This window comes from Podarcis filfolensis (genome assembly GCF_964270895.1).
Source record: "Podarcis filfolensis genome assembly, chromosome: 13".
Lineage (NCBI taxonomy): Eukaryota > Metazoa > Chordata > Lepidosauria > Squamata > Lacertidae > Podarcis > Podarcis filfolensis.
Genome location: NC_139615.1, coordinates 39,264,653 through 39,288,556, shown reverse-complemented (window position 1 = coordinate 39,288,556; position 23,904 = coordinate 39,264,653). Strand labels below are relative to the sequence as shown.

Sequence of the window (23,904 nt, the reverse complement as noted above, 5' to 3'; positions counted from 1 at the left end):
AGCATTTGATAACGTCTCTTGGCGTTTCCTGATGAAAAATATGAAAATGATGGGGATAGGAGAAAGATTCAGAAGAGGTATAGAAGCTATTTATTATGAACAAAAGGCAAAACTTATAATAAATAATACTACATCAGAAACTTTTGACATATGTAAAGGAACTAGACAAGGATGCCCGCTGTCTCCTTTATTATTTATAACAGTCTTGGAAGTGTTTAATAAGAAATTGAGGGAGGCAACGGAAGTGAAAGGAATTAAGGTAGGGTTGAAAGAATATAAAATCAAGGCCTTCGCGGATGACATAGTATTAACATTAGAAGACCCCAAACATAGTGTAAAGGAAGCTTTACAAAAATTCGAAGAGTTTGGTGCTGTGTCAGGCCTCAAGGTTAATAGGAATAAGACCAAAATGTTGGTAAAAAACTTAACTAAAGAAGATACTGCAGATATAGAACAAAGGTCGGGAATTATGTCAGCGAAGAAGGTGAAGTACCTTGGAGTGTGGATTACGGCTAAGAATATCAATTTGTATAAGGACAACTATGAGGTCACCTGGAAGAAGATTAAGAAAGATATAGAAATTTGGGAGAGAATGAAATTGTCTTTTCTGGGGAGGATAGCGGTAATTAAAATGAACGTCCTGCCCAGAATGTTATTCCTATTTCAAACCATTCCGGTACTTAAAGGAGTAAAGCAATGTAGAGAGTGGCAAAGAGCCCTGGCAAGATATATCTGGCAGGGAAAAAGACCGCGAATAAAAATGAAAATACTAGTGGATAGAAAAGAAAGAGGGGGATTCTCCTTACCAGATTTAAGTCTATATTATGAAGCGGCATGCCTACTGTGGCTAAAAGATTGGATAAGACTAGAAAACAGGGACATGTTGGATTTGGAAGGCTTCGATAACAGGTACGGGTGGCACTCGTACCTGTGGTATGAAAAGGTGAAAGTACATAGAGGCTTTCGAAATCATATTTTTAGAGGACCAATTTACCAAGTATGGGAAAGAAACAAAAACCTTCTGGAAAGGAAGACACCTTGGTGGATCTCACCAGTAGAGGTGTTAACTATTAAAAAAATTAATATGGAAGAGAAGAATGCCACATATGAAGAGCTTACAAGGAAAACAGAGTATGGTATTAAACTTAGATCATATGATGAGATAAAAAACTTATTTACTGGTTGGCTGCAATACCATCAGGTAAATAATCTGTTAAAAGAAGATAAAAAGAAAATAGGATTTGAAGACAAAAAATCTAAGTTTAATGTGGAAATTATTGAAGGCAAGAATAAAACTCTGTCTAGGATGTATGATATTTTATTGGAGTGGCATACGAAAGATGAGGAGGTAAAGGAGGTCATGACCAAATGGGCGATAGATATAGGCTACAATATAGATTTTGAAAGGTGGACTGAATTATGGAAAAACAATATGAAGTTTACGGCATGTACGGCATTGAGAGAAAACCTCTGGAAAATGATATATAGATGGTATCTCACGCCAGTGAAATTGGCCAAGATGTATAGGTTAAAAAACAAAAGATGCTGGAAATGTGGAGAAGCAGAAGGCGATTTATATCATATGTGGTGGTCATGCAGCAAAGTGAAAGGCTTTTGGGAATCAATTTACAATGAACTTAAAAAAAATTTTAAATATACGTTTCCCAAAAAGCCTGAAGCTTTTCTGTTAGGAATGATGGGTAAAGAAATTAAAAAAGAAGATAAGACTCTATTCCTTTATGCCACCACAGCCGCAAGAACTATGCTAGCACAAAATTGGAAAACGAAAATTATACCTAATATAAGTGAGTGGCAGGTTAAAATGGTAAACTATGCTGAGCTTGCCAGAATAACAGCAAGGATAAGGGACCAAGATGAACAGAAATTTCATGATGACTGGAATAAATACTGGATGTATATTGGAATCAATTTGTAGATAGCACTAGCGGGGGTAGAACAACTCTAACAGTAAGAGATTATTATTTAAGAGCGAAAATAAAATACGTGACTACAGAAGTTATTTGACACTTATCAAAGGGGTGGAGGGAAGTCAAAGGCTCGGCAGAGCCTAAAATAAGGTGTTTGCGTTTGTATAATTTGGTGGACATAATATGTAAAAAATATTCAAATGAACTTTGTATACAGTTATTTGTTTTTTTTTGTGAAAATTCCAATAAAAACTTATTTGCAAAAAAAACAACAACAAAAAAAAACCAAGAAGATGGAAGAAAAAACTAGAGATCTAGGAACAACTGTAAAACAAAGATAGATAAGAGGGGAAATCCTGAAGTCATCCAACGAAAGGTGGGAAGGTTAGAGAGAAGCCTGTCCTTGCAAAGGCAAGGAATAAACTGAAGGAGGAGCTTTATGACATGTTCCCTGTCTTTCTTTTTTTAAAAAAATATTTTATTAAGGGTTTTCTTGTTTTACAGTGTAAGTGTAATGCCTCGTATTTTTTTCTTCCATGTAACATTTTTACAAATCCGTTTCATTTGATGAGGCATTAGGGAGAGAAGAAAAAAGAAAAAGAAAAAAAAAGAAAGGGGGGTGGAGGGAGGGGAGATGGATGGGGGTGGAGTCGGGTAGCGGTGTTTCTATTATGCTTAATGTATGTAGAGTTTGGTGTCAGCGTGCTTGTGTTGTTCACTTGTGTTCCTTTGGTGGTGAGAGAGGTTGGGGTTGGCCTAGGGTGTGATTGTTTGTGATTGGCTGTGGTGATCTTTGTTTTCGTGTGTGAGTGAGGTGGGTGGGTGTTTTGGATCAGGTTAGCCATATTGATTTGTATGCTGTTGGTGGATTATTGTCGTTGTCCTGTTGGGTTGTGTATGTGATAAAGGGGAGCCATACCGGGGTGAAGGTGTCTTCTTCTGTTTGTCCCCGTGTCAGTTTCAGTTTATTAGTTAATTTTTCTAGTAGGGCTGTTTCCCATACTATTTGGTACCATTGGTCCATGCTTACTCCTGACAGGTCTCTCCAGTGTCTGGTTATGGTGTTTCTGGCTGCTGAAAGTAGGTGGGTTATGAGTTCTTTGTGGTGTAAATGGGCATTGTTGTCTTGGAAGATGTTTAGTAGGGCCAATTCTGGGGTGAAGTCTAATACTTGCTTAGTTATTTTACATATTTCTTGTATGGCTGTTGTCCAGAATAGTTGGATTTTGGGACACTCCCACCACATGTGGAGGTATGTGCCTGTGGAGGTGCACCCTCTCCAGCATTTTGGTGAGGTTCCTGGGTGTATTAGCGCTAGTTTCCTTGGTGTTAGGTACCAACTGTAGGTGAGGTGTTCCCTGTCTTTCTGAGCAATGGGACGTCCAAACCCAGCATATTGGACGCCTCAACCATCCCAGATGAGAAGTCCTTTTAACTTTCTTTCTGGTGTGTTTCTCTTTTCTGTTATAGATAAATGCAGCTTCATGAAGATCTTTGTTGGCAAGCAGCTCCCAAATTGCTGAAAAGGCTTAAGCTCTAATTCTTTCACTCCACTCCAATCTCCTTAAAAAAACCCAACAACCGCAAAACCTACTATTCCAGTCAATTTACAAGACGCAAATGTAAAGGAGGCAGAACAAACAATTTGTGCCCTCGCCTCCAGTGTTCTAGGAACTCCACTTCTACCTCCGTATGAAGTAACAGAGCTGGAGTCAGGTCTTCTGCCATTTTGTCAAAACAGTGACACATCTGTCATAAACTCATTTAAAAATGAAACCTTGATTGCTGGCTTATCTGCTAGACAAGTCCCACATAATAAGTATATGCTGGTACAGAGTAGTCTATTCCTTCCCCAGTGAAGGGATTCTAAGCCTAAAATGTGCTAATCATCCTAGGCAATTAAATTTGAGAAGCATTCAACAGCTTTCCTTAGTCAGATCCAATATGAGATTTGGACAAAAGAGAGTAGCAATCTCTACATTTGCTTGGTACTGACAGGAAATATTGAAATTGTGGAGAAACAAGTGGTCTGCTCTTCCAGAGCTGCAGCTCTGTCATAATGCCACTCAAAGTGTGCTCTTTCGTTCTCGCTCTCCTGATTATTCCTCAAATCAACACACACACCTCGGCATGTTAGCAGCCCAGAGATCCATCTCTGTGTACATGGCGCCCCCTTACTCACCAAATGGAGAATGGTAGCTAGAATTTTGTATACTGTCTGAACCTCCTCTGGTTCAAATCCAATTACTTTCATAGCATCAGCGACAGCTTTGAAGTCAGCACCATCATTAATAGAACACTGAAAAAGAAGCAGCAGAAACAACAAATAAATCAGATGCAATACCACTGCATGCACACTGATGGTACAGTATTAGACAAGAAAAATCATGGCGGACATTTCTGCACTGGTGAGTTGAAAAGGAAAAAAAAAAAACCTGGAGATATTGCACAATATTTACTCTGATAACAGAAAATGTCCTGTGTGGTTTGAGCTATGACTCCTCCTCAGAGTCAATTTATCATCAGGTAGAAGTCTATATGTCTTCAGTATATAGTAGATAACCAATAATAATAATAATAATAATAATAATAATAATAATAATTATTATTATTATTATTATTATTATTATTATTATTACCCCACCCTCCCCAGCCAAGGCCGGGCTCAGGGTGGCTAACAAGCAATAATAAAAACAAGTTGAATGAATACAACTTAAAAACAAGATTAAAACACAACAATTAAAATACTGAAATATTAAAATGCAGGCCTCATCACAGGAGGAGAAAGGAAAAAGAAAGAGGGGGAGGGAATCAAACTGGCTCCAAGTCAAAGGCCAGGCGGAACAACTCTGTCTTACAGGCCCTGCAGAAAGAAATCAGATCCTGTAGGGCCCTGGTCTCATGAGGCAGGGCGTTCCACCAGGCCGGAGCCAGTGTTGAAAAGGCCCTGGCTCTGGTTGAAGCTAATCTAACTTCCTTAGGGCCCGGGACCTCTAGGGTGTTGCAATTTATGGACCTTGAAGCTCTCCGTGGGGCATACCGGGAGATATAACAGATACTATTTCACATGCCACGATGCTTGCAGAGTCTGTGCTGAAAGGTCACTTAGTTAAGAACATTAAACAGCCTTCTGGATCAGGCTAATGGCCCATCTAGTGCAGCATTCTGTTCTCACAGTGGTCAGCCACATGCCTGTAGGAAGCCCAGGACCCGAGTGCAACAAACATTTTCCACACCTGTGATTCCTATTAACTGGTATTCAGAGACATATTGCCTCCAACAGTGGAGGCAGAACATAGCCATCATAGCTAGTAGCCATGGGTAACCAATTGCAATTGTTTCAGCCTATTTTACCCAAGGGTATTTTACACAAGACATGTGAAGAATTTCAAGCCACAATATGCTGGTATAATCAAAAAAAGCAAAATCGAACTATAGATGGTCAGCATTCTTTTTCTCCCCTTCTCTCTTTTAAATGAGTGCTTCCCGTGGTCTTAAGGAGGCAGTTGTGACACTCTATTTTAAGAAACCATTGCTTGACCCTGTTAAACTCTAGGTCAGTCTCATATATTTGCATTTTGGGGACGAGGTACTCAAGTGGGTGGTGGTCAGATAACTCCACAGACACTTTGGAATAAATCTGATTATCTGGATTAATTTCAGATTGGTTTGGGAACTGAAACTGCCTTGGTCAACCCTGGTGCATGATCTACGTCGGAAGAAAGAGAGGGAAATGTGACCACTTTGATTCGTCTAAATCTATTGGACTGTTTCCATTCAACATTGGTAAAAACAACTGCAGCTTGTGCAGGTTTGTGGTCAATCCAAAATTGAGCAAAAGCAGAAGTTTTCTAATTCCTCCGTGTGAGCTTTCTTGAGTAGGAAGGAGGGAACACATGTGTCCAAGGCTTATTCTCATAATGCTAAACTATTAGCGTTATAATGCTAAACTATTAGCCTTATGCCCAAACCAGCTAACTAAATTGGCATAATTGGCTGGAGCTGCACAGAGTCCATAGTATGGCTGATCATGCCACAGTTCAAAAGGACCAAGAAAAAGAGATTCCTCATGAGTAGGCAACTTCCTCACCTTTAACTGCACTCCAGAACCAATATAGCTGTACGCAGATAAATCCTTATGTAGATGTAAGGAACGTAGAAGCTGCTCAGAACCTCCTTGGAGTAGCTGAAGAGAAAGTCGGAGAGTCATTTATCCAAATTAATTTCTTTTTCCGCTTTTATACTATTGCCATTATCAACAATTAAAGTACTTAAAAAATTCTAAATGCTGTACAGCAGGTATGGGCAGACTCCAGGTTCACTGAATCTACCTTCCCTGTTTCTAAGACATACATACCAAAGCCAGGTAAAGGTAAAGACCATTACTGACCATTAGGTCCAGTCGCGGACGACTCTGGGGTTGCAGCGCTCATCTCGCTTTACTGGCCAAGGGAGCCGACATACAGCTTCCGGGTCATGTTCTGTTGTTGCTTTTTTCAATTTTTTTTTATTGATTTTCACAAAATTAAGAAACACACCAGGGAGCCGGCATTTGTCCACAGACAGCTTTCCGGGTCATGTGGCCAGCATGACTAAGCTGCTTCTGGCAAACCAGAGCAGCACACAGAAATGCCGTTTACCTTCCCGCAGGAGTGGTACCTATTTATCCACTTGCACTTTGACGTGCTTTCAAACTCCTAGGTTGGCAGGAGCAGGGACCGAGCAACAGGAGCTCACCCTGTTGCGGGGATTCGAACTGCCGACCTTCTGATCGGCAAGTCCTAGGCTCTGTGGTTTAACCCACAGCGCCATCCACATCCCCTACCAAAGCCAGGTACGAAAGACATATAGTTAGAAATGATGGACAGGAGTTCCTCAGAACATATTCTAAGCTTAGGCATTTGTTTTCAATACCAATTTATGTGGGAAAAGTCACCTTTGTTGGTTTTATTATTAAAGCTTTTAGCAGTCGGAAACCCTTGTTAATTCACTGCAAATGACCCAGAGAACTACCAGCAGATCCCAATCTTTCTTCTGCCCATGCCTGTGTACAGTTCCTGCACACAGGCCCACAATCTGAAGAGACATGGTTCAAAAGGAACATGGACTGAGGAGGAAAGAAGAAAGCAAGAAATGGAGCAGCTGCTCCTTCACTACTCAATGGATGGCAAGAGGTTGGTCTCCCCCTTTCCACAAAATTATTTCTGGGAGGCAGGGGGTATAGCCTTCCAGTGGTTTATAGCCCTGGCCGTGTATACTGCAGGGCTATATTGCTCCACCCTTTAAGATCTTCCACCTGGCAACTCTGGGATTTTGGATGGGGCAGTCTTAATACTAGAGGAGCAATTACATTTCCTCTCGGATGCATGGCTGGGGTTTTGCTTCACAGGCAAGAGATCACTGTCATATTTGAGAGTAGAAAAATTTCCCTACGGGTCAGAAGGGCTGGCCATCCTCAGGTCACCTCGCCTGCCCTGATAATGTGGCACCTTGGTCCATGTGTTTTTGTTTTATTATATATTTTTCTGCTGTGAACTGCCCTGGGAACTTTGGATGAAGGGCGGTATACAAATTTAATAAATAATAATAATCATCGTCATCATCATTTAGTCCACCAGAATTAATTTCACTAAAATATTGCTGGAATTTGAAAGGGGTGGAAGGGGTTTCCCTGCAGTTTTCAAAACACACTGAAGAGATCTCAAAAAGGTGAGGAGTTCTTTATCTAACTAATGGCACAAAACTATGACAGAATCACCTCACTTCTTCAACAAAAAAAGTTGTACAGAGAAGGTTTAGCAACACAATATACTGCCATTAAGGCAGGAAGCTATAGCAGGCAACCCTACAAGAGCACTTTCTAACACAAGCTACAATGGTACCTCGGTTTAAGAACAGTCCAGTTTAAGAGCGATTCAGTTTACAAACTCCGCAAAACCGGAAATAGTGTCCTGGTTTGAGAACTTTACCTCAGTCTAAGAATGGAATCCGAACGGTGGAAGAGCACCAGCAGCGGGAGGCCTCATTAGGGAAACACGCCTTGGTTTAAGAATGGTTTTGGTTTAAGAACGGACATCTGGAATGGATTAAGTTCGTAAACTGAGGTACCACTGCAATTATATAGGTTGTCTTTTTGGAAAGGACTACCCCAAAGGGACTACTTCCTGCTGCAGAGGAGTTCAAGACAGGAATCCAGTTACTCTAATTGCTTGCAGGAAGTATAGGGAAATTATTTCCATCTGTATCTAGAACCAGTGTCACCAACCCTTCCAAGTGAAACAAAAACAAAAAACCCAATGAGGATTAGATTTGGATGAGTAAGGCTTGAAGAGCCTGCCTTTGAGCAGAGCAAGGGGTTGGAGCTGATGATCTGTATGTTACTGTATTTAGCAAATGGCAAGTCAAAGCCAAGCATATACCCTGCATGGATTAGTGAACAAAGTGGGATGTGGCATCTGTCGAAAAGATCACACACAATGAGGGACACTGCAAAAAGCAATCAAGCGGTCTTTGTGAATTCAGAGGCACTCACTCACAAGGCTGCCGACTTCACCTTGGCATACCAAGCTAACAGCTCACCTGGTAGAAGGAGTGAAAGTTGCGCTCTCCTGACTGCTGCACAATCACCCGTGACTAGAGAGAAACAAGAGAGAAACAAGGGAAAGATTACGAGTTGGCTTTGCTACCCAACATAGTTTAAGTCTCTTGACTAAGGCATCAGTGGTGTCATGGCAAAGTTTTAGAGGGCTCAGGCCAGAACACCAGAATGGGAAACCTCCTATATAACATTAGTTAGTTAGTTAGCAACATGTCTATACTGTTTTGATGTACTGAGTCTGTTTGTAAATTTTTGATGATTTGTTGCCATCAATGTCTCTCCCCACCCCCACCCCAGCAAATTGAAAAGTCCAATATAAATAGGTGGTGGTGGTGTTTTTTTTAGTACTGCAATTGAACAAGCAAGTAGGTAAAGAGCATTGGCAGCAGTTACACTTTGGATTTACAATAGAGGCGCAGGACCGCTATGGTCTATTTGCTGAGCCACTTAAAGGTGGGATGGAATGCCCAAAAGTTACTAATAAGCACTTTAGAGCAACAAAAAAGCTGGCTGAAAGAGGACATGGCAATGCCAAATGGGGTATTATTTCCATTAGAATTTAGGTAATCCAAGATTTCTTTCCCCCCCCCCCAATTTTTTTTATTGATTTTCAGAAAATTATAAACAAACAACTAAGACAAACAAACGTAAATCATAACCTTATTAAAAATTACATTTATTAACATTGTTAAGTGACTTCCTCGCTTCCCCTTGGTTGAATTTCAATGCATATCCTTTTAACGGTTTTCCAAATCATAGTTCTTATAAAATTTAACTTGAACATTTAACATCCTTAAATCTTTTCATTTTGAAATTGAACATATTAATTCATCACTTAACTTATATAAAACCCTAAGCCAATTAAGTATCTGCAAACTGTTTCCAATTCATTTAACTTAACATATTTAACGAAATAATCATTAAATTTAGTCCATTCTTCCTAAGTAATCCAAGATTTCAGAACTCTTCTCAAGTACTGTATCTAGGGCCAGCGGCGTAGCTAGCCGCTCGGGTTCCTGGTGTGGGGTTGTGTCCTGCAGCTGGGGGCGGGGCGATCCACGCTTATGGGGGTGGGGCAAGCCTCTCTGATGCTTGGAGCCTCTCCACCGCCTTCCTCTCAGCTATGGGGCGGCTGAGGGAGAGGCAGCAGGCAGACGCAGGTCCCACGCTGCCGTTTCAGGCAGCGCAGAACCTGCAGGCGCCTAAGTCACCCTGTCATTCCTAAAAAGTTTCGTGAGCCCCATTTTTTTTTTAAAAAAACTCATTTTGTCACACACACCCCCAGTGATGACACCTGGGGCAGACCGCACCCCCTTCCTCCGTCACTGTCTAGGGCCTGTTCCAAATGAACCAAACTGGGCCAACTCCTTAAAAAATGGGATGCTTACCAAACCAGCAGAAATGCCTTCATGTTTTAATTTGAGAGAGAAACCAACTTCACTTTTTAAAAAACACCCCAAAATAAATCACTAAAATGCCTTGCAAGCCATCGCAGCTATAATGGTTGAGATTGAGTGCAATGTAGTCGTTAAGAGTGTTGGACTAGGAGCTGAGAAACCAGGGTTCAAATGCCCACTCAGCCATAAAACTCGCTGGGTGACACTGGGCCAGTCATTGCCTCTCAGCTGAACCTATACTGTTGTTGTGAGGATTAAATGATGAGGAGGAGAACTGGTCACACCACTTTAAGTTCCTTGGAGGGGAAAGATGGGATATAACTGTAATAAATAAATTATCCCAAGTGTGTCACTGTGAGCAAATGGGGATATGAGTACCAAATATGGAATAACCCCTGAGACTGAGATGGAGATGGAGAGAGAGGGAGAGAGAGAGGCTGAGACTACATTCATTCTGCAAAGAGGCTTGAGGGCAGCAAATGCAGATGCTTTTAAAAAAAACCACACACACCCAAAACACCAGATGCTGTCACAGAAATCCACATGAAAGCCAGCCAGCTCTCATAGTCACGCAAAGCAAAACAGTCCCACCATCTAGTCCATTTTTAAGTGAGGTTTTCATCAACCCCTGACTGAACATGTAATAGAAAGTTCTGTTACTGCGGCATGATCTTCTATTTTAAAACCATGGCATTTGACATCTGCTGTGATTTTATTTTCTGGAAAGCTCACTATGCTAAAGCCAACTCTTTTGATTTTTGTCCTGCTGGGAGTAAGGCATGTTCTTATCCCATGAGCTTTCCTCAGCGGATGCATACAATATGGTAATCCTTCTCATCATTTCTAAAGTAAGTCCACGAAAAATCATGATGGCTTTTTACTGGCAAGGCAAACTTACCTTTTCCAGCAAGTAATTATTGATGTGCCCACCTATCGGGTCCCCTTTGAAATCAAAGTTGATATCCATATACTTTCCAAACCGGCTGGAATTGTCATTTCGGTTGGTTTTGGCATTGCCAAAGGCTTCCAGGACACAGTTGGATTTCAACAGCATGTTCTTCACCCTTTGGAGAGCAGACAGGCACAAAAAGGAACAGGAAACCAGGTCTAGACGTTATGTATTTCTAAGTTTGCATATCAACGTGTTTTATATGCAAGCAGCGGAATGGCCACATTAGTGATTTTGTGGGATTAAAAAAGCTGTGCTCATGAAAGGCTCAAGCAAAGTAGCCCAAAACATGTCTCAACATAAAGCTCCCCTCCGGCATGTGGCTTAATCCAGCACTGCTGGACACTGTATGCTTTGTTTGCATCTAAAGCTCACCCCCATAAAAAAAAAAACCCAGTCTGTTCAGCTCCAACACTGCACATTGAAAGCTCAATCTCTTCCCCAATAAAATCCAGGCCAAAGCAACTCTTGAACCTAGGTATACCTTCAATGGAAGGAAAATGTGCAGCCTAGGGCATGCACCACATATCCTTGGTGCCCAAATGTGATCCATTCTACTATTTATTTTTAAGTTATTTTATTACCTGCCCTTCATCAGCAAGTCCCAGGGCAGGTTACAACAATTTTAAATTTAAAACTTAAAACAGTTAAAACACATTACACTCACAAGAATAAGGTGGGCCCTGAAGCACGTAAAGGTAAAGGTAAAGGACCCCTGGACAGTTAAGTCAATTAGAATTTGACTCTGGGGTGCGGCACTCATCTCTGCTTTCAGGCCGAGGGAGCCGACATTTGTCCTCAGACAGCTTTTCTGGGTCATGTGGCCAGCATGACTAAACCGCCTCTGGCACACAGAACACTTTGACAAGTGCCAGAGCACAGAGAAATGGCATTTACCTTCCCACTGGAGTGATACCTATTTATCTACTCACACTGATACGCTTTCAAACTGCTAGGCTGGCAGGAGTTGGGACAGCAATGGGAGCTCACTCTGTCACACGGATTCAGACTGCCAACCTTATGATCAGCAAGCCCAAAAGGCTCAGTGGTTTAGACCACTGAGACAGTGCCCCTCCCCTGATGCACATATATTGGGTGTCAAAGGCCAGGACAAAGAACCAAACAGTACAGATTGTAATGGAGCATACAGAAAGAAACAGCACTGAAGACATGTAGGACTCAAGCCATTTTAACACTAGCACATGGAGCTGTGCTTAGAAACCACGGGGCCAGGTAGGGGCAATTGTGTCCTTTGCTATCAGCATCACCCCATCCTTCACACAATTTAGCGGCAAGATGCTGTTGAAGCTTCCAGGTAATTATTCAAGGACAGCCCCATGTACCATATTACATTCCAAACATGTTCCCTCTTCCCAGGACCATAGTCACCTTACCTTTCTACCTCAGCTCTCTGGCTTGGATTAGTAATGGCAGCTATGTATTGCATGATGTATTTGCTTGCTTCTGTTTTGCCTGCTCCACTCTCACCTGGGGGCACAGACAGGAGGGAAAAATGTTTTCTAAGCTTTCACAAGAGTTCAAAACCATCACGTTGTAGTAGTTATAAAGAGGACACATTTTATTCTCAGCATTCACTCTACACGGTACTACAGTATTTTAATGTTTAAGTCATTTCTGGTTTGTCAGTTTTTAATGCAAGCTGAATTTAAGGACATATGTTGACCATGTACTGTCCCAAATTCAACTCATAGCATTTGTAGTTGAAGAACATCAACTGCAGAAGTGGGCAAGACCTCTGTATGGCATTCTAGAAAGTTGCATACAGTGTCAAGCCAGTAGAAGATGGACAGAAAAAGGAACTGCTTACTTGTGGTATGTAAATTCATTCCACTTTTGCTTCTGGTGAACAGGTTTTAGGGTGGGATTTGCCTCAAAGCACTGCAAAACCCTTTTGACCAGTGTGGAAAAAATGAAACATGAAAAACATAGGAAGCAAAACAGCTCTCAAGCAATGTTCAGCTCTTTAAAAAGCACTGTCTGCCCCTAAGCCGAGGTTGATTCAACAGATTACAGCTCCTTATATTCTAAGTTTTATACTGGAGATGGGGTAGGTGTTAGAGAGGGAGAAAGTTGGGAAAGGCGCACTGCTAAAAGCATAGTTTGTAGAATTGCTTCATCTATGTTTTTTGAAGCTTTGTTGACACTTCAAGCCTCAGCAAAGCTGCAAGCCAGCAGCCTGGCGGTATTCCTAATTTGCCATGGACTGACCCAATGGAACCATATTAGCACCATTAACACCAATCCCAAAAGCAGTGTTGGGTGGGTGACATTATTTCAATTGGGTCCCTTTGGGCAAAATTAGGAATGCTGATTGTACTTTTGCTGCCACTTGAGTGCCGTGTGTGTGTGTGTGTATGCACGTAAACAGGAAACAACAGGAAACAGGGGAAAACAACAACTACAGGGTGACTGCTGCATCCCTGGCACTAGAAGAAACAACACAATTGCAGCCAGACTCACTTCCTTTGCTTCAACTTTCAAATGGGCTGTTAGAATGTGACTCAGGTTGGAGGTAGCAGGTACCCTGCAACACACCTGATATTACGATGCAGGTATCCTTTGATCGCCTCTTCATGGCTTTGTACGCAGCATCCGCAATAGCAAAGAGATGAGGGGGCCGCTCATACAGCTCCCGACCTTTGTACTGCTCGATCATGTCCCGTCCATAGATATTCAGGTTCTTGTAAGGGTTTACAGAAACAACCACTTCCCCAATAAAAGTGTAGATCCGTCCCTTTTCAAACCTAGGCAGGGCAAGACAAAGACAAAGGACACAGAGAGAGTTAACTTCAAAGAGCATACATGAGCTTCTGCACATCTCCTCAGCTGCTTTTGATCATATCCGTTAGTCAACTGACCCAAGTATTTCACAGACTAACAGAAAGGTAATAACGTTTGAAAGCTTGTATGGAAAACATATGTAGTACATTAGGAAGGATTATAGGCACTGTACATGCCGCCAAGTTTTCCATGTAAACATAGAATCTGGTTATCTAGAAGCAGAATTAGACATCCTGAGAACCAGTTTTTATTACACTGAAAAAGAATCTAGCCCTCATGACATTTTTTATAGGTTCAAGCGAACATGTGTAACAAGTTGTGATGACAGTCCTACTACCAGGACTGCTTATTGAGGCTCCAAATACCAATCTCACTATTCTGGAACATCTTTTAGAAGAATATTAAGCTAGTACAAGCAAACTGCCTCACACCGCCCCGCCCCCCCGCAATTTATGCACATTCAATATGTGTGTGACTGTGCACACTCACATCACGCCGAACGCCGAGACCAGAAGTGACCCAAAAAGTCACAAAAGGGGGTGGAACGGGAAATGGTGTGGGCAGAACAGGGTGCTTGCAGGCTTTTTCAATGGTGTCTCAAATACAGTCATACCTCATGTCACGTTTGCTTCAAGTTACGTTTTTTCAGGTTGCACCCCGTGGCAATCTGGAAGTACCGGAAAGGGTTACTTCCGGGTTTCACCAATCACGCTTCGTGCATGTGCAGAAGCACGAAATCACGCCACGCACCTGCGCAGATATGGCGCTTCAGGTCGTGGGCTTTTCATGTTGCAAATGAGCCTCCGGAACGGATCCTGTTCGCAACCAGAGGTACCACTGTATACGCAATTTCACTTAAATGTGTGGTGCATTGGAACGCAACTTCCGTGTAAATTGGGAGTTGCCTGTACTTTAATATACGATACAGAAAGTGACAACTGAAGCACTAAACAAGACCACTTTAAAAACATTAAAAAATCTAGTTGGGAAAAATCAGTTTGCATCAAAACAAATGTAAAAGGTTGTGTGAAAAAACTCTTAAGCAAGTCTAAATTCCCAGTGTAGGCCTAACAAAAAAAATAGTATTTCACACACATCCTTCCTAAACACAAATTCCAAGGTACTTTGTATTCAAGTTAGGAAAGGGATATCAGCTTATAGAATAATGTTGCCATTGTGTATGGATAATATATGGCAGAGCTTTCCAAACTCTGTGTTGCAACACGTTAGTGTGTCAACTGCAGGGTGTAGGTGTGTCGCGCAAATGCTCCTGGGGCTGGAAAGGGGTTAGTTTCACCTCCTCTTTGCTAATAAAACTGAATTACTGGGTCGCGAAATGATGCATGTCTAAAAAAAATGTGTCACCAACATGGAAAGTTTGGAAAGCTCTGATGTAAGGCAAGTCAGAGCGTAGAGTGCATAACTCACTTGCACACCTAGCTGACATTAAAGCCACAAGAAAGGCAGCTGTAAAGGCGAGCATAAAATCCACAGTAACCATAGGCTCAAACAACTTTCTCATAAACTGACTCAGTACCAAGGATAAACTCCACGCTGATACCCTGGGGTGAGGAAGTGCTGTCAGTCCTAGCGATGAATGCAGAGATAGCATATTAGTGAACTCTTCTTATCCAGGTTTGTCTCTCTTGTTATTTTCAGGTAAGGGGGGGGATGAAGGGAGGGGGGACCTACTGCAAAGTGCATGTTCCAATTAGCCACACTACTTAAACTGTGTATATTTGCTGTGTGGAAGGCTTTCTAAAACAGAAAAAAAAATGGTTCACACAACTCTACAATCCATTCAAGGGATTGACTCACCAGATTCTCAGTTTCAGGGACCCTGATGCAGCTATCTCATCCAACGGTATTAAGGGAATTTCTCAGAGATAAGCTCCAAGTCAAAGGGTTGAATCGTGGAATTCCTGCTTGGTAAAGTGCAAGCAGTGCAGACAGGATGTGATTATAAGACACTCCTGAACAAAAGTCTGTGGGCTTCCAAGCTAGGAAACTTTGCTCAACAACATTTTTTTTAAGTCCAGTGAGCCACACACAAGGAGATGATAGCACAATATTTCTTGTTAACAACGAGGGGAAATGTAAGAGCATTCGAAATGTGGCACGGTGATTAAAGTTCTTTTTTAAATAAGAAAGGTATAATAAATGTCAGGAATGTGTTTGGAAACCAATGAAAGAGTACTGTACAAATCATAAGGAAAGATAAGGAACGTGTGAGAGAGACACAACAGCAGAACGAGCAAAGTTCACGAGAAGCTCATAACATAACGCTAGGGCCAAGTGGCCAGTCCCTGGTATGCGACTCAACAATTCTGCCTTATCAGAAAGGTCAAGTGGGTCACGGACTAATGTGATAATAATGAGCAGAATAATGTGTTGCTTTGCAGCTGGCAAGTCCCTATTAAGTTCTGCTCTGCTGCTCTATCCTTTCCTGGTATGTCATGGTGGCCCTGATCTGTAGCAGAAGAGGAATTCTGGTTTTCTTCCTCAAGAGCAGGGCTCAGAGCCCAGAGAGCTTATAAGGCCAGATGGGCACTGTAACTTTGGCTCTGGGCTTCCACTCAGGCCTGCTGCCGCCTCTGCTCTGGGGTTCTGGGGGTGATCTTGGCAGGTCTGGAGCTGGGGGAGCAGGATCACTTTGGGCACACTGTTTCCCTTTAACCTGTGGCTTTCTCAAGCAGGATATCTTTGTAGGTGGTGGAGGCATTTGTCAGCATCTGCCAGCTCCCCCTGAGCCCTATAAGTAATAGCTCCAACAATAGGGCACTCTTTTTCTGCTGTCTCTTCCAGTTCACAACATTGTCAAACCAGAGCTGAGGAAAAGAGATGTTTTTCTCAGTCTCAAGTCAGTCACATGGCACCGAGTTTCCCTACTCGAGGGTAGAGACTAAAATGCTCTCTGAAGCTCTAGAAATGTCTTAAATGTTCCAGACTGCATGTGTGTGACTTCACAGAAACCATAAAGGGCAGGCTCTTAAGTTCAAACTTCTGCGTCTTTAATCTCCTTTTGAGGTCCAAAAGGATTCTAGCACACCTGTGTGAGAGTCTTCCCTATGGATGACCTAAGTCAGGGGTCAGCAAACTTTTTCAGCCGTGGGCCGGTCCGCGGTCCCTCAGACCATGTGGTGGTCCGGACTATATTTTGAAAAAAATAATAATGAACGAATTTCTATGCCCCACAAATAACCCAGAGATGTATTTTAAATAAAAGCACACATTCTATTCATGTAAAAACACCAGGCAGGCCCCATAAATAACACAGAGATGCATTTTAAATAAAAGGACACATTCTACTCATGTAAAAACAAGTTGATTCCCGGACTGTCCGCGGGCCGGATTGAGAAGGCAATTGGGCCGCAGCTGGCCCCTCGGGCCTTAGGTTGCCTACCCCTGACCTAAGAGATTGTTTACTGTGCAGCCACCTCTTCCCTGCCCACCACACTTTCTTTCAAAAAAACACACACAACACCTCCCCATCTTCTGCAGCCTGTTACTGATCCTTCACCACTAGGTGGGATCAGTATACTTCCTAACTCACTCTAAAAGACGATAGCTGACTGAACCACAATCCTGGCCCAAACACAGTGCCATGCCCTTAAAACACACAGCAGGATATGACAAATCCTTTTCCATTGCTCAATTTGAGAAAGGAAGACCAAACCAAGTGTGCAGTGAAGATCACAGGTTGCTCCCTTCTCAGCTGCTGATGTATACCAGTGCTATATGGAGTTGCCTATGTTTTCTAAAGTACCGCAAAACAGCCACTCAGCAGAGGCTTCAACATGAGTTCAGGGTTTCCAAATACAGTATTTTAAGTTTCATGTGCTACTGCACATGGGTGTAGCCGGGAGGGGGGCAGGGAGGGGCAGTCAACAAAATCAATAAAAATATATAGCTGAGGTTCTGCCCCCCCCCCAATAAAATACATGCCCCTCCAACAAAAATCCTGGCTACGCCCATGCTACTGCATAACATCCAGATTGCTATAAAGATGCTGCAAAAAAAAATAAATCCCAGCAGTCAAGCACCTTCTGCTAATCTCACACGAGATATTCCTTAACCGTTTCACAAATTCTCAACCTATTTGAATTCTTTTCCCACTGAACACACAGGTAAAGGGAGGCGGAATCCCAAATTTCATTTAGTGTGGAATGTTTTCTTACTGAAAGCATTTCCTTTGTAAGTAGTGCGAAAGTTCAGCATTACTGACTTGCTTCCGAAGACCAAGGAGTGTAGCCAACTAAGTCTTACTCAGAGCAGACCCAATTAATTGATGGATCTGACTAACTTAAGCCCACTTATTTTAATGGATCTGCTCTGAGAAGCATTTAGTTAGATATAGCCCAGAGAGTTCAGGTTTCAATGGAGTTTTACAATCCCAGAAGCATTTTGATACATCCTCCCTAGACATTGATCTCATTTTCGCTCTTGCTTACGAAGTATGCACACCTGCAATAAATGTTAATAGATTTGCAAGTGAAAACCAAAGAGTCCTACGCCCTTTTCAACTCAGCATTAAGGGCTGCCAATTCCAGAGTAGGAAATGCCATTCAGCGTGCATTTTGAGCCCCTCCTTTCCTGAATGGGACTGAGAAGCAAGGGCAGGGCAAGGATAAGCAATTTACTCACACAAAACTCTTAAACAGGGCAAGTTCTCCTTTGAAGGAAGTCTGGAAGGGGAGCAGGATGGGCTTGTAATTCTAGGGTTGCCAAAAGGTCAGACTTTTACTGGCCCAACCAGAAATTCAGCCTCCTGCCCTCGTTCCAGAACACACACACACACACACACACACACAGCTCAATAACTTGTTTCTCTAAATCAGGCATGTTGAAAGGTTATTGCAGCAGTTTAAGAAGAAAGTGGAAGGATTTGGGAAATACAGAAGAAAAAAATGGGGCATGCCACTATTTAGGGAAAGGCAAACTGCAAGAAAAGGATTTTGTGTCGGTAGTGTTTTGTACTGGGTAAGTGTTCCAGCCTTTACTATACGGTGGAACTACGTTAGCTAAGATTTTGCCATGCTTCTGACCAGATTCAACTTCAAGTCATATAGGCTGTCAGTGAAAGCAACAGTGAAACTGATAGGACTGTGAGGTAGCTGAACAGACTGTGGTTCAATTCCACAATATGGAGTTTGTGAGGGGAAACTGTTTTCTGCACAGTGCAATTTCGGCATATTACAGAGCAAAAGACCTTGGGCAGAAGCAAATAAAAGCCAAACCACTACACGCAGGAGTGTAAGAACACTTTTCTTTCTGCTTGCGTCAGTGGGTACTGAGAGGCATTCCTCCTCCACATTTGAGGGCTGCGGAGTGCAAGCCAGGCTTGGGATGCCTGTTTTATCTGCAGACATTATGGCAGAAAGGAAAATAAAAAGGCAGCAGAGGGATAGCTGATTGGTTTCCTGGAATAGACAGAGGCTGCAGCAATGGTGCCTTCTGCCAATAAATCAAGAAAAAAATTGTTACCATTGCCACCCGCCTAATTTGTTTTAACCAACCAACTAGCCAACTCCAAGTAATTATACTATACACACAGAAAGAAAGAACACACACAGAGAGAGAAAAGAATAGAATAGGAGGCACCTGGAAGGACCTCCCTGACAAAAGAAAAGAAAAGAAGAGTTACGAGTTTTTTTGCCTTTAGGATAATGCAAAACAAAGGGTAATGCTAAGCACACGTGCTTCAAATTCCATTTCACTAAAATTAACAGAGAATGTGATCCAAGCAGAAGTGTTACATACACACAAAATATACACATGAAAACATTAGTAACAGCTTTACAGAAGGAGGAACCAAAGGAGTGTCAAGTAAAAGAAGATTTGGTGATGCACCTGCAGTATTTAGCCCCTTCTGAAACACTGCACCTGAATACCACACTATTTACCAAACTTCTGAGCTTGTTAATAATTGGGGAAAAGAGTTAAGTTAGGCCCCATATAATGCAGGCTCTTGCTTGAGCTGCAGAAATTCTTTAAGGTGCCTAAGAGATTATGTTTCTGGGAATGTTGGGGGGTGTTTTCACTAATTTTCAGCAAGGTCAACATTAATGATGTGATATTGGCATTAAGGAAATTTGACATATTATGCCAAACCCTGCAGCTGTGCATTAGGCTATCATCAAAACTGAACATCTTAGGACTCAGAATAATGGTACTTTAACCAATTAGCAATGCATTCTTAAAAAAACAACACCTGGGGTACAAGTTTTGCTCTTATTATAGGGTGCGATTCTACACACAGATGTGGGGGTAGGTCTCATTGATTTCAATGGGATTTTCTTCCAAGTAGACATTCATTGGGTTGCTGTTCATTCTCATTTCTTAGCATTTGCCTGGTTTCCCCTACTTACCTCCAATATGGCAGAAACATAACTCTTTCACCACTACCTCATTCACCTCTTTTCTCCCCAACTTTTTCTTTTAGTTGCCTCCAACCCCAAATAATCACCCTTTTTACTCCAAACAACAGGTGTGGGGTGAAAAGCTTCACAACAAGGACATTACATTATAAGGTCATAAACCAATCCTCATTCATGACAGGAATCTAGACATAATACAAAGGGGGGGGGGGAGAAGTGTTTTGATTTCCTTACTATTTTACCTGTGGGATTTGGAATGTGCTCCTTTGGCCAATTTCCATGTCCAGAAGAAATGCTTCCTGGTAAAGCAACTAAAATCTCTCACCTTGGGCACATTCATGAATTTCTTTAGCTTAAGTTCTAATGAAACAAGCAAGTGTTGTACAAGGGTAACAGTTTAGTGATCCCTTTTATCTGGAGACATCACCATGGAGGGCATGTGAAGCCAAGAATCTTTCACACTGCACTATGAATGAACCAAGAGCAAAACTTGTAGCAATCACAGCAGTGTATGAACTACCGTATTTTTTGCTCTATAAGACACACCTAGTTTTTGGAGGAGGAAAACAAGAAAAAAATATTCTGAATCCCAGAAGCCAGAACAGCAAGAGGGATCGCTGCGCAGCGATCCCTCTTGCTGTTCTGGCTTCTGGGATAGCCGCGCAGCCTGCATTCGCTCCGTAAGACGGACACACATTTCCCCTTACTTTTTAGGAGGGAAAAAGTGAGTCTTATAGAGCAAAAAATATGGTACATACCACTAGTGGGTACCACCAGAGTCACAGAGGACAGGCCTAGATTGCTCCCATATAGGAGATGGAAGATTACACACAAGGGACATACTTTGTGACAATTAATCCCAGTTGCAACCCCCCCCCCCCCGTTTTATTTACACTGAGTCTTGCCGCCAATTTAGCCCCTATGCTTCTTACTATTGAAATACAGGAGCGGAAACACAATATTTATTATAGGTATCCCGAGCTGTTTCTTGCCATCAGCTAGCCACAAGCTGCTAATGCAGCATCAGATGCTTCATTGTTCTCTTAAAAATATTCCACATTTGTCAAACTCGCACTCGGTACTGCTCTGTGAACACTGGGAACTTCTGAATAGAACATTGTGTTTGAGCCTGGGCTTTTGAATGTACCGATTTAGTTCTCCAGTCCTAGAAATAGTCAGGAAAGGCAGCAGGCCTTCTCCGAAGAACATAAAACGCACAGAAATAATTGAACTAGATGTGCCCCATAAGCTGATTCAGGACAAGAAGATGCCAGTGTAACCAAAACAGTATACTATATTGCCTTTTGTTTCCTCTTCCCATTTTTTGGTTTAAACAGACCATTTATTATCACCAGTAGCAAACTCATGGGGAAATGTTAAATTAAACTTTCTAAAGCACGATAATATGTAACCCAACAGAGACTGAGCACAGTATTATTGCTCTTTTGTTGGCGAGTTATTTCATGACTTGCATGTTAATGCAACGCTACAGTGTATTTTCCATGTTAACACATTATTGTAAGCAGCTTGTCATGGAAGCATCCTGAACTCCCTAGGACTGGTACTTTATTCCTGGACCACAGAAAATGCAACAACAGATACATAACAGAGAAAGTGCTCTGGTGCCAACCCAATAAGTCTCAGCAGGCACAAGAATGGTTAGGTACCAGTCTTGGAATTGCCCTCCAACATTATAATGAATGTTCTGACCACCAGTTCAGGTGGACACGGGTGATCCAATACACTGATGGGGTGCATGAAATCCCCTAAAGAATCCCTGTGGAAACACATTTCATAGCAATTTCCTAATTTCCTACTCTCATATGCAAATCTATTCATCTTGCTGACAACTCCTGTACAGTACATCTAAGCATGAAAGATATGCATAATGTTGTACATAGAGGGTTCTGGGGCATATTCCTGGACATGTACTCAGCCTTCCCAAACAACACTTGAGATGGCAATCCTGCGCACAGACCTCTTCAGACTGCAGGAGGGGCTCACTTGACTGACTGCTGCTCCATTTAAAACAACAACTATATACGTGTCAAGGAGAAAACTTGGCTAGAACCCTTCTCCTTGACACCTAGTTCTCTGCAGGAATTTATTCTTATTTGGTATGGAAAGGCATTCAGTCATGCAACACCTCACCTTCGGTCTGAAGTGACCAAGTCTAGACACAGGATTATCACCTTCACCTGCTGCTTGTGAGAACTAGGGGCTTGTACAGGGTGCCAGCCAGGCCCTTTGGTCCTAGCAATCACCTGCACAAAATGAGAAGGCATCCAGAACACACCCAATACTATACACACGATGTAGAAGATTGGTAGCGGCAAATCAGCTCCCTCTGAAGCTCTGAGAGCCACTGATCAAGAGAAACCCAGAAGTACTTGCTAAGAGATGCAATATAAAACCTCAATGAAGATGAGGCAAACATCCATGGAAGAAGAGAATCCTATAGGAAGCGAAGGCAAAGGCAAATTTCTAGCAGCAGTTTAGCATAGCAGCCACCCAAATGTGCTATGCTAAGTATGAAAGCTCAGGAAAGATGTGGGCGCAGCTCTCCCTCCTCCTGCCTTCCTTCACTGACTGGCTAGTTTAAGAGGGAGACTGAAATGCCTTATCCTACTCCTCTTCGAATGCCAGTGTTGGATTAGCACTCCAGTCAACAAAGCCTTACAAGCAGCGAATTAGAGATGTGCAGCTGTGTGTGAGGACTCTGCACATTTGCTTGCTAAAGATATGGTTGCAAGCAGGTTGGGGGACTTGAGGGGATGTAAGGTTAGAGAAATACTGACATAAATGGCTGTTGATATGTTGGACCCAGCCAAGGAAAAATAATAAGGCACTAGGACCATCATTTTCAAACTGGAGAACCCCTAAATTCATTGGAGGCATATCAATGGATATTTTATCATCACCGTTGTCACCACACAGCTATAGGGAGGGTGTTTGCTCACACACACAGTTCACATGGGTGTGCACAGTCTAATCTCTAGTGACCTGCATGTATGATGATGTGCCATAGAGCAGCCTTCCTCAGCTTAAGGGCCCTCCAGATGATCTGAAGAACCAGCACCATTGGCCCTGAGCAAGTCCTAGGAACGCCAGACAGTATGGTTAGTGTAGTCTAACATTTGGAAGGCAACGTATTGAGGAAAGCTGTTCAAGAACATGTCAAAGAATGATCTGCACTGAGCAGGAGGTTTGTGACAACAAGTACCATATTTTTTGCTCTATAACACGGGTGTCAAACACAAGGCCCGCGGGCCAATTCCGGCCCGCCAGACCTCGTCATGTGGCCCGTGTAGCCGCCGCCGGCCGCCAGCCTTCACCTTTTATTCTCGCTTTTTTTTTTTTTTTGACACAAGAAAGCCGCCTCTTCAGCGCATGTGCGGCAGCCTACAAGCCAGAGAACGTCTGCCCTCTAGCGGCGCCGGCCGTTCTACACAGGAAACCTCCACTTTACATGCATTCAGGAAACCTCCACTTGTTTTTATATTGAGCGCATGCCATCCTGTGATGTGACAGATCCAACGGCTGCCTGAACCCTTCTCTCCTGTACTGTAAGTACATATGATGTATGAATATCTACTTGCCATTATTCTGACTATGTTTCTGCTTTCAGAGCTAGTTATTACTTACATTATTACAAAAAACAGCAATAATTGAATGCAGTGACAATACTTTATGATAATAAAGAGTGGACACATAGTCCTACAGATACAACCGACCCTTTGAGGGTGACCAAACTGCTGATGCGGCCCCCGATGAATTTGAGTTTGACGCCCCTGCTCTATAAGACTCACTTTTTCCCTCCTAAAAAGTAAGGGGACATGTGTGTGCGTCTTAT

At 42.4% G+C, this 23,904-nt stretch overlaps 1 protein-coding gene and 1 long non-coding RNA gene across 3 annotated transcripts in view; both read right to left on the bottom strand.

The window, feature by feature from the left end:
- Positions 1-23,904, bottom strand: part of MYO1D (myosin ID) — a 178,907-nt gene that overhangs the window by 134,892 nt on the left and 20,111 nt on the right. For both annotated transcript variants that reach the window (XR_014540993.1, XM_083582581.1), the window contains exons 2-7: positions 13,429-13,637; positions 12,267-12,360; positions 10,822-10,987; positions 8,508-8,561; positions 6,019-6,114; positions 4,111-4,227 (exon numbers count right to left, since the gene is read on the bottom strand). Coding sequence is in view for 1 of the 2 variants with exons in the window: in XM_083582581.1 (XP_083438707.1) it covers positions 4,111-4,227; positions 6,019-6,114; positions 8,508-8,561; positions 10,822-10,987; positions 12,267-12,360; positions 13,429-13,637 (736 nt within the window). In the remaining variant the exon portion in view is untranslated. The remainder of the gene's footprint in view (positions 1-4,110; positions 4,228-6,018; positions 6,115-8,507; positions 8,562-10,821; positions 10,988-12,266; positions 12,361-13,428; positions 13,638-23,904) is intronic.
- LOC310746735 lies at positions 23,387-23,832 on the bottom strand. The gene is made up of 2 exons (XR_014540788.1): positions 23,705-23,832; positions 23,387-23,645 (listed from the first exon to the last, which is right to left on the bottom strand). It is a non-coding gene; the product is annotated as an uncharacterized lncRNA (long non-coding RNA).